The sequence below is a fragment of the Anthonomus grandis genome, chromosome 8 (assembly GCF_022605725.1).
Source record: "Anthonomus grandis grandis chromosome 8, icAntGran1.3, whole genome shotgun sequence".
Classification (NCBI taxonomy): Eukaryota; Metazoa; Arthropoda; class Insecta; order Coleoptera; family Curculionidae; genus Anthonomus; species Anthonomus grandis.
Window position 1 is genome coordinate 6,200,754 of NC_065553.1, and position 11,774 is coordinate 6,212,527.

General features: G+C 31.0%; 1 protein-coding gene across 1 annotated transcript; it reads left to right on the forward strand.

Annotated features, from left to right (window-relative positions):
• The first annotated feature begins 2,316 nt into the window (after window positions 1-2,316).
• LOC126739142 (facilitated trehalose transporter Tret1-like) lies at window positions 2,317-5,709 on the forward strand. The gene is made up of 2 exons (XM_050444682.1): window positions 2,317-2,555; window positions 4,264-5,709. The coding sequence occupies exons 1-2, from the start codon at window positions 2,498-2,500 to the stop codon at window positions 5,631-5,633; spliced, it is 1,428 nt and encodes a 475-aa protein (XP_050300639.1). The 5' UTR covers window positions 2,317-2,497; the 3' UTR covers window positions 5,634-5,709.
• Window positions 5,710-11,774: the final 6,065 nt, after the last annotated feature.

An 11,774-nucleotide genomic window follows, 5' to 3' on the forward strand; every position in this document is an offset into this window, starting at 1 on the left:
TTTTAAATTATGTGTATCCTCAGTTTAGTGTAGCTCTAGGTTAAATTAATACATTTTAATTTAAAGTGCGTTGTAAAATTACACATTTGTTTGATACAATCCCCATAAAATCTTGGTTCACTCACTCTAAATTTATTTAGCACCCTATTTCCAAGTACGTTTGAGATATAAATCGCAACCTTTTCATAATTACAAAAACTGCTATTAAATAACAAACTCGTAGCCTTACTTATATATTGAAATTTAAAATTTTCATAAGAGAAGATATCAGTGCTAATAACTCCATTAACTGCACCGAAGTGAAGTAAGGTAAACAGAGCCCATCGTGGCGAAAATTTATTACCTCGATCCAGGTTAACGAATTTGACGTTGCGTGGCCTCCCTCCCGAAGTCTAAATTACAAGTTATTGATTCCTCCAGGAGCCCAAAACGGATTAAGAAACTTTGCGAGCTTCAAGTTTTGGACACACAGCTTCGTGATTAAGTGGGCTGGACCTCAGTGACACAAACAATTTAATGCCTATATACGCTGTAGACTCGCGCGTGTGAGTGCCCCCGTAGATTTACTTTAGTAGCTCGACAAAGTTTACTTAACTGGCTTAAATTTGCTAAGACTATGAACGCTTCCAAACCTTCAAATCTAAGCTTATTTTAACTTGTAAATAATGTTTTCCTTATTACTTTAAATGTAGACATTTCCCAATACTTATTACAGGCATTATTACAAGTATGCATTGTGTAATTTAAAATATTAAAGAAGTATTTACAAGGAGTGTATGTTTGAATGATTTTATTTTTTTAGCTAAGAAATTAGGAGATTTAAGACATATGTTGATATAGACTTTCCTTTTTGAACTCACCCAAGAACTTACACTTTTTATTATTGATACATAATTAATAAACACCCTGTATATTTTTTTAAGCTATACTACCTTAATTATATAAAGGGTATTTAATCAGGAATTACAAAAGCGACAAAAATTATTATTGAAAAGAAAAAAGTGTTATCAGAAAGTATTATATGGAGCATAGATTCGAAGTTGTTTTTATCTAGACATCGTCCACGCTTAATTTTCTCTTGTTAGTATACATTTAGGAGTATTACTAATACGCGACCAAGCATTAATAATTAAGCCCTGTTAAATTTTTCATTACGTTGTCAAAAAAGAACCCTTTAAAGTTCCACTTGATTAAGTCACCATTTCAATAGTTAATTAATTTTTAACCCGTTATCGTCACCTGGTTTAATATAAGAAGAGCTAAAAGGCGTGAAGGAAGACACATGTCTGTCAATGACAGTTGGTAGGAAATATTCTTTTTAAAAAAGAGTTAATTAATTTTATTATGAAATGATTGATAGGGACTAAAATTCTTACTTAATTAACTTCGAGGTTCATGTGAGTTTAAATTAAAATAAATATAAATGATTAAATATAGATCTATTAAAGTTAAGTCCCATTATAATAAAAACATATTTTTTTAGAAAATTATACTTCTAATGAATAGAAACTACTTCTAATTCTGGAAAGATAAAAAACCTGTAACTTACCAGAAGGCATAAAGGGATAAATGCAAATGCCTGGAAAATATATGTAAATTATTCATATTACCTGAAAAATATTAAGAATGAATTACGGAGAAATTAATTAAAAGAAATTCAGCATTCAGCCTTTGTTTTTGGTCAGAATTTGATTTTTTGGCTAAGCCTAAGTCGTACATATATCAATTTTTAACTTTATACATTTTTCTGTATGACTCAATGACTTCACTAGATTTACATTTTAAAATGATTTCTTTGGATTTGGTTGCCATTCGATTACATGCATTTTTGTTTATGCTTAGCAAGAATCCCGATGGATTCTCATAAGTATATTTGTGACTCCGTTATTTTAAAATTTAGTCTTGTTTCCAAGCTCGTTGTCTTAATTTTTTGGGTTTTTGACCGTTTTCCACTATTTATTTTTTTACACTATTTATTTATTTAATTTTTTTACTATTTTATTGTTAACAATAGTTTAAAATAGTGTTTGTGGCTGCATATATTATGGAATGTAGTTATTATTATTGTTATTATTATTTTAGTCCCTATTATTGTAGGAATCGAAGAAATGTATAAGGTTACCAATTTGGCTGACCCCTAAAGTTCTTTCGAGACGATATCGTCTATTAGTTTACCTGCTGTTTCCAAGGTTGATTGACACAGCAGAGTTTGCCAAACATTATACCGCCATAAAAGACGTTAAAAGTTTAATCCGGTTCTCGTGTCTCGCCGCACTAATTACATATATAGACAACTATTGTTTTATTTTGCCTCTAATTCCAATAACAATTAAAGTGATTTAAAGTGTTTGAATTGTGCATTTGTCGTAACATACAGACACAGGCACTTCTAAATTGAAAATATAAAAATAGCTTTGCCGGCATATTTTTATATTAGTTAGTGCCGTCGTATCAGTTTAGTTGGGAATACCGGAGTGGTCCAGTGAACGAGCGCAAAATGATTGATTTCGGACTTTTAAAGGATGTTTGGATTCAATTAGTTGCTACTTTTCTAGGTAATTTTATTTCCAAGTATATAATTAAGAATTTCGCTTAAAATTGACTCTAGTTAATAAGACTATTATTAAAACTAGTTATTTTTATAATTAATTCTTTTAAATTTTGAAACAATTTTCTAAGGTGAATTTTTCATTGACTGAGTCATTTTCCTTTAATCTCGTTTTTTTCTTTCACTACGTATAATGAAAAAGAAATTACTTGAAATAAATAATTCTTTTAAGGCAGTTAAAGTAACTCATCTGCTCCTGGAAGTTTTACTAAAGTTAGAAATAATGAAAAATAGTTATTATTTCATTAAGCAATTGCAATCGTTTAAAATTAAGTTCTGGTAGTTAAAAGCAATATTTTAATAATTCAAATTTAAATAAAGGCAATATAATAATATTAATTAAGAAATTGAAGCCTATCTTTTTACAAGTAAGCACCGATAATGTCATATCATATCAAGAAAGAGCCATCATCTTAAGCGTAGAATAGGGGTCATTAATTTCCATAAAAATAGTATAAGATAGGTACCTTTACTCTTTTGAAGTACATAACGGTAATATTGTTTAGTTTATTGTTAAGATTCCTTGTGTCGGTGGAATTAACAATGCGATCGAGCGACGTTACAATGTTGCTGCCTTTTTCTCTAATATACGTTACCTGCATTCGTTTAACTTTGAGTATTCACTTCTATCATATTTCATTTAAAAAATGCTTCATATTTTATTAAAGAGGTAGTATAGTTTTGTGCCTGTCAAAATAAGTGACAAATTTTAATTACTTTATAAAGTGTTTTTCTTGCTATTTCTATACAAGTATTCGGCATCATTGCATCAAAGATGCTGCAAGCAAATAAACTGCCCTTAGTTCCACGGCAATGCTATTTCTAGCCTTTAAATATTCTAACCTAAAAGTAAATAGATATATCTGTACATATTTTACATAAAGTTGCTAGCAGTAGTATAAATTTATTGCTATTTACTAGAGTTCTGCTATTTAACTAGCTAAATAGCAGAGAGAACCCTATTTTCACAGATGTCACCACCTGGTTTGACCATTTTACTTCCAAGAGTTTATCACTTATTTATTAAATTATAAAATCAACAGTGAATGCTTTGACCAATAACATACAACTTTGTATACATCTTTTGATAAAAAAGTTAATCTTGGTGACCCAATCATGGAAAACAATACTATAAATTTGTTAAGCCTTACAACTCCTGAATCTTCTGCATCGGGGATTGATAAAATGTAGCAACGAGATAACTTGTAAAATTTCTGACCCTTGTACTATGCTACAGCTGCTTATGGATCTAAGATTATTGTCTCAGTTTTGGTAGACTAGGACATTTGATTCTATTGGTCAAAGGTTTTGAAATCTATTGGGTTGGGTCCACTAGCAATAAGGAAAAATATATGTTCCTCTATAAGTATTACTGTTGGTTTACTGCAATGATTAATACTAGGTCCTATACTATATTTACCCACATAATACATACAAATTTTGAATTCTGTAACGTTATTAACTAATCAAGCTATAACTAAACTACATAAATGCCGATATTGATAAGCCTCTTTAGATGTTAAGTCAAAATGGCCTTAAGATAAATGCAAAAAAGACTACTTTTACTAGGTACGAAAAAAATTTCCGTAAAGTTAATCAAGAAGAGTGATATAATTTCGATAGATTACAACTTAATCTACAACTTTTCTTTCCAGGTACTTTATTGTGTCTAGCTAACGGTATGGCTTACGGCTGGACCTCTCCTATGATTCCGTACTTCACTAGTCCTGAGTCTCACATCCCCATAACTCACGCCGAAGGAGACTGGTTTGAAACTTTAATCTTTGTTGGTGCGGCATGTGGACTACCTGGGACCGTCTTTGTGGTAGACTTCTTTGGAAGGCGTGGTTCTACGATCTTGGCTGCTGTACTATGCGCTGTCTGCTGGCTCATGACCTTATTCGGCACTCATATCTACGTGATCTATGCGGCCAGATTCTTTTTCGGAATGGGCGGAAATATGTGCTTCATCAGTGTTCCAATGTACATAGCCGAGATTGCTGATAGTAGAATCAGAGGATTCTTGAGCACTTGCAGTTATTTGATGATGCTAACTGGAATTTTAGTGGTGTATTCCACTGGAGCATTACTTCCATATTATGTGGCACCTACTATAGGTGTCATCTTGTCTGTATGTGAGTTCGTATTCTTTCCGTTTATGCCTGAGTCGCCTTATTATTATTTACATAAGGGACAAGAAGAAAAGGCTAAAAAAGCTTTGCAAAGACTTAGAACAGACCCTGTAAAAACTGAACAAGAATTCAGAGAAATAAAAAAAGCGATTGAAAGACAGTTAATGGAAAGGGGACGTCCCAGAGACCTTTTTGAAATTCCTAGTAACCGTAAGGGAGTATTAATTTCCTTACTTTTAAATACTGCACAGCATTTTATTGGAATAAGCGTGATGTTAATGAACGTTCACATAATTTTACAAGATGCAGGTTCAATTTATATGTCGCCGTCGACAGCGGCAATAATTTTTGCTGTTACAATGCTCATTGGGGCGTGTATAGCTTCTACTATCATCGACAGATTTGGTAGAAAATTCTTAATTATTACGTCGGCAGTTGCCACAGGCATTGCCCTCGTAATTCTAGCGACATATTTTCAAATTAAAAACACGGGATACGACGTGTCTGGAGTCAGCTGGATTCCATTGGCATGTGTAATGACATATGCAGCGACATTTAAAACGGGAATGGGTATAGTACCTATAGTCATAGTTGGCGAGATATTTCCAACAACAGTGAAAGCCATGGGGATGACACTGGCGGACGTCTTCTATGTTATAGCGGGAATCGCTTCACTAAACATATTTTCTTGGACATTTGAGACTTTTGGCATGCAAGTGCCTATGTATTTGTTTAGTTTATGTAGCTTTACCGCTGCTGTCTCTGTGTACTTCTACATTCCAGAAACCAAGGGTAAAACCCTGGATGAGATTCAACTGATGCTTAAAGGTCATAGTGAGGTAGAAGAGAAACTAAGTTGTGAGGATGTAACTAGAAATAATGTCGTAGTATAATAATGAAATATTAGAATTAGTTAAAAGGAACTTGTGATAATATTTTAAAAGACGAAAATATAATTTTTGGTTTATAGATAGTGTATTATTTTTAAAGTTAGATAAAATTTGCCTATATAGTATTTTTTTTAAATTTAGGAACTAAATAAGGAATCCTAAGTTTTGGGTATTACCACTAGTGATTTTTTATAGTTTCTTCACCTTATAAACATAATTTTTAAAGATGCTGGTCAGTTGGTTTTTATCATGATTATTAAACATACTCACACATATATATCATTTACAAATTACTTAGTAAACAAAAAATTAAAAGTACTTAATCAAACCATAGCTTTATTTTAGTGAAATTAATTAAAAAAGTCTTTATCACAAATTTGGTCAGTTTGCTTTAAATTTTAACAGAAGCAACAAAGTTTAAGATCTGCCCTAATCAATAAATAACATTTTCAATGTTACATTTTCTAAACAATTATTTATTACAAATTTCAAAACTGAACTGCGGGGCACAAAATGCAACTAGGAATAATACTACAGAGTGATTTACAGCTCAGTCTATATACTTATCTGTTATATAGGATACCTTCTATAATGTTAAATAATCAATTGATTTATTCTACTTTATTACCGAGATGCAGGGTGATTATCGTATTGAAGCATTTTTCCCATTCGTTAGGTGTAAATTGAAACAACCGAAACAGGACACACCTCACTACGGAAACAGGATCACTACTAATCTTGAGCCAACAGTCACTATAAACTCAACTGGTTAAGATTCAAAACTAATTTTAAGTTTCTAAACGTAAAGGGTGTTACAGAATAAGATGCTGATCCTTAAAAATGTTAATCCTTAGATGATTTTAAGAAGAACAGTTTAAATAAAGCTATGTCCTAAACTTCAATGTGTTAAAGTGTTGTGTTGGCCACTTTCAACAGCAAATCTAAGCTATTTTCATTTTTCTTCATGTATTCTTCTTTTAATAATGTATGTACCTATGTTTATGAAATAAATAAATGTATATTCTTTTCTAATAAATTGACCAAGCATCAAAATGTTTTTTTTCCAGTGTCAGACAAATTAAATTTTCAATAAAATTACTGGAGATTATAAAAATAGTTACTATTTTCCGGAAAAGCAGTGGCGTACATAATATTTTTCAAGAATATTCAGTTTATGTTACTGTACAAACGCCACTGGTTAAAATTTTAAAAAATTCCTTCATAAGAAAATGGCCGTTGATACTCAGAAGGTGTGTGCTAAATTTCATTAACATGTCTAGGAAATTATTTAAGCTATGATGAAGAAACCTTTCTTTCTTAAGATTTTAACACCCTGTAGATCAAAAGTGTGATTTAAACTTTTCTTATTAAAATCACCTAACGATTAACACCCTTATGGATCGGCCTCTTATTCTGTAACACCACTGTTGACTAACAGACTGTTTAATTTGGAATTTAGAATATCACACTGTACCTTCCAGTTTATATGCTGCACGAGTGTTCAATGTAATAGATCTAGATGTTTCCTTGGATCTAACTGTAAGAACAATATCTCAATTTTGGGTATCTTGTGCAGTATGAAATCTCAAATAAGTGAATGACCACTGAACCAAGGCCACTGTTGCACAATCCCTCAAGCTCGTAATTTTTTGTTGACATAATATATGTTATCTGTAAAACTAACCAATCTGGATTAATTTTTTCCATGGTATCATTTATAATGTATGACATAAATAAAAACGACTCTACAACCAAACCTTGTTGGACACCTATATTAATATTCAAAATGTCTGAGGTAGCAGAACCAATACCATTAATTACGATTAACTTTGATTGCTCGAATAATTTAGAATTTGATTCGACATCAATTTAAGGTAGTGATATAGCAAATATGAAAAAAAAACTTTTTTCTTGACCATTATAATTACGACTCATAGTGGAGCAGTTATATACTTAAACATTATTCACAGCAGTTTCATTCGGCTATTTTTATTAAGCAATTTTAAGCACCCTGTTCCTTAAATATGAAATAAAATTATTGACAACTGACTACTATCGGCGATGCGGCTCCTTATATACTCGGCATAAATCATTCCGGAAGATTTCCTCTAACCATCGAGACGTCGTGTGATGTACCACTTGTGTCATTTTAGAATGATTGAAAATTACCTGGTTTCTTGGTATTTACAATATCGTTACATTATTTTGGTAAAAACTTGCTTATCCTGAACTTGATGATTTAATCAAATTTTGCACACAAATACTCTTGGTACACCATAACTTTTTAACTTATTAGAAGTAACAAAATTCTGACATATGAAATATGAGACACCTTATACATTGGAATTGGGTATATTTGATTTTTTTCTAAAATCTACATACATTACCTTCATATAGTGTGACACTATTTTGAGTGGCACAATAAATGTTACATAAAACAAATTTTTGTGATGGTTAGTACATAATATACGCCTTTTTAAAGTTTAGTACATTAAAGCTTATCAAAAAAATAACTTAAATATTGGACACCCCAACTACATTTGATTTTCTATCTACAATAATATTCAACTGAATTCACTTTGTTGATGTCAATATACAAAGTATTTACATAAGTCAAATCTGGTAAAATATAAAAAAGATAAATCAAGCTAACTCTACGTTTGAAGTAATAATGATTAAGATGTGTAGATTTAAAATATTATAGTAAAAAAACAAATATTTATATTAAACAGTTAGTACCTATCTATAAATTTGCATCACCTTAAAGAAAATAAAAATACTAAATTATAAAACACAAAAAAGGAAATATAAAATACGATTAAGAGCTGGCAGACTATATATCACAACACGAAAACATCAAAATATTCCTCTTGGGAATAATATAAGGTCTCTTTGAGGGCTGAAGCATTTTTTTGAGGACAGGGACTTTTGGACAGAGACTTTTGAGACTGTATTGGTTAATCTTGTTATAATTCTTACAATAACTAGTACGGAAAAAGCTCATATACTTTTCCTAAAATGATTTAACAACACAGCTTAACTTTGGAGCACCTGCAATATTCATAGGAACTTTTTTGCTTGACTTCGTCCAAGGAACACGTCCCTGAATTTTGTCGCATAATTTTAAAAAAACTCCCTGTATAACATGTGATAGCGACATGGTTAATAAAAATACTTTCATACGTGCATATGCATATTATTAACTAAGTTTGAATTGTTCATTAAACGCGTATAAGTGTTTCTAGGGTTAACTATAATCCATGATATACTTCTATTTTTTAGGTCTTATGGTGATAATTAAATACATAAAGTAAAAACACGTGTGGTCATACTACTGAATTAATGACACTGTTACTTTGTATTTATATTAAAAAAGTTTGCTTGGAGAGGAAGTATTCCCCAAACTTCGTGCAAGAAATTATTATTTGTACTCTAAGGGTTGGACTCTGAGGAAGTTTGATTTCCATCCGAACCTTTATACATATTATTCTTTATTATATCTATTATTATATTTTATTCCTTATATTTTAAAAATAACGTACTATGCAGAATGTTATAAATTAGGTCAATTCTATTCCTGATACTTTTTTCACATTTCTTAAAAGAAAGTGTCTATATGAAAAGTGCCGAAAATAAGGTGTCATATTTTCATATAAAAAGTATATTTCAATGTCCTGCATTTCTCGCATATATTTATATTATCTATTTATAATTTAAAATAAGTTACTTTCCATTTCCACTATTGCTTTCGTTTATTTAATATATGTCTAGTTCATCATCTTTAAAGTATATCTAAGGTATTTGGCCAAAGATATAAGTATGTTTATTTTGGAAATTATATAACCCCTATGCCATATAAGAATTGATATAATTCAACAAAGTTTATAAAAACTTGAATATGATAATAGCATATGTAAACCGGTTAATAACCTGCAAATCCCGTCTCATACTTAAATCGACATAATTTTATTTGTTAATATTAACATAGTAAACGGAAAGAAATAATGATTATTGTTGTCTAATGGCAGTATGTTTGATTAAATATAAATAAAAAGATGAAACAATAAGAATGAATGTAATTGGTAAAAAAGATCCTACAGATATTGTTCTAATCTTTTTTCTTTATATTGTATATTGCGTTTCGTAACTTGTGTTTTGATATCTTAAATAAAAAAAGTTTCACCGCTTCACCTAAATACTTAATTTAAATCACGACACGTGTTTCGCTAACTTGTTGGGTTCTCCTAAAAAAGAGCCACAGGATTTAGTTTAGTAATTTTGTCGTAGGCTGCTATTCAAAGAGCTATATACAAATTCTTTAAGTATATAAAAAATCACGTGTTTGATGACCAGATAAGTTGTTAATTATCTTTAAATTATATGTTTTTATGATAGTATCACTGGCCCGTTGTCAAGTGTCAGCCTAAATTCTTATACCTTGTGCTCTCTCCTCAAGTCATTATTTGTTTATATTATTAATATTTTTTTACTTACACCGATGAATATTACTTAAATATTTAAAAAATAGAAACTTATTGTTTGATTTATATAATAAATAAAATAGGACAAAGAACAACATTACCATTACGGAACACCACAGCAGAATGTTCCATCAATATTGACTATTTAATAATTACTTTCTTGAAAATCCAATATATTATAGCATCATAATAAGCTATTCGTGTGATATGATATCTAAAGCCTTTGCAAGTTCCACAAAGTGACTTAATGTCCGACTATTTTTATCAATTGCATCGTAAAGTATTGATACCGTGCTCTAAATACCGATTTTATTTAGGAAAATCCCCTGTAAAATTCTAAAATTATTTGCATGAATTGACGTGTCTGAGCGGTTTCTTTGTAAAATATTTACGAGCCCAAAATGGCCGCCGTTTCGTTTTCGTTTAGCCACCCTGTGTACATCTTCCTTAATACCTATCCCATAGGACCCTCTTTTTAATTTAAACTGGCATTTACTGAACTTATGCAGTGATGCATGATTATTTCGATTGCCTTAAACAATTTTTATATTAAAAATAAAAACTGGAATATTTCAAATTCTAATTTCACAGGATGTCACCCGTGCCCCTCATATTTATCTGGACGTCTCTTAGTGTCAGAAGATATCAGCCGTTTCCACCAACATCACGGCCCATACCCCGGATTTAAATAAGCCCGGACTCGGCGCTCCGGACTTGGAGTTTATATGTCACTGTCGCAGCCAACTACCTAATTTAAGTCGATATATTCCGCGACCAAATCCGGAAAAATGGCAACGAAACTCGACCCCCTCGCGCTCTGATTTTTTTCTTCTGCTCCTTCTGTGCAAAAGGGAAAAATCGCGCCAATCAGGGGGAAAATCGTGGTTAAGTCTATGATTTATCGTTGCAGTTTGTCAGATGACAGTCCGCGATACTACTGTTCGATTTTTATGTAGCTGGTGTGTTTGGAAAACAGCATGGGATATAATAATAGTGGGGTGGAATCGAAATTGGATTCAGTTTTGAAGAGTAATATTTCGGAATAAACTGGGAATCTCTTTGAAAGTTACAAGTGTATAATACAGGTATAAAAACTTGTTAAAGGTCAAAAGGCAATAAAATAGGGGATGCTGAATAAAAGATGAAAACTGGACCATTCCCAGAAGGGTCAAGAATGAGCCGACCCGTATTTAAATACGCTTGTGCAGTAAACCTCGTATGACAGGTTACAAGTAGGAAATACAACAAAAATCCGGATCTGGAAACTTCTATTCAGCATCCCCCTTTCATTAAAGATCAAAACTGGACCAGAATATATATTAGGATCAAGAATGAGTTGACCCTTATTTATTTTTTTTAACAGGTTTTATTCATAAATGATAGAGGTCATTATAATATTAATATATTGATTTAGACTTAAAGCACTTTTGAAAGGAATCATAATTAATATTATATAATAAATATTTTTGTAGAGGTAAATCTCATATAATATGTTTTAATTAGGAAACACAAACAAAAAATCCAGGTCTGAGAGCTTCTACTCAGCATATCTCTTTATATGAAAGATCAAAACTGGACCAAATATATATGTTAGGGTCAACAATGACTTAACCCTTATTTAAGTACTTTAACAGGTTGTATTTATGCTTTATATAATTGTAAA

Bases quoted from the DNA above. Each gene is read 5' to 3' on its own strand.
- LOC126739142 (XM_050444682.1), top strand. From the start codon at position 2,498: ATGATTGATTTCGGACTTTTAAAGGATGTTTGGATTCAATTAGTTGCT. The intron at 2,556-4,263 runs GTAATTTTATTT...TTTTCTTTCCAG, and splicing joins ATTAGTTGCTACTTTTCTAG to GTACTTTATTGTGTCTAGCT.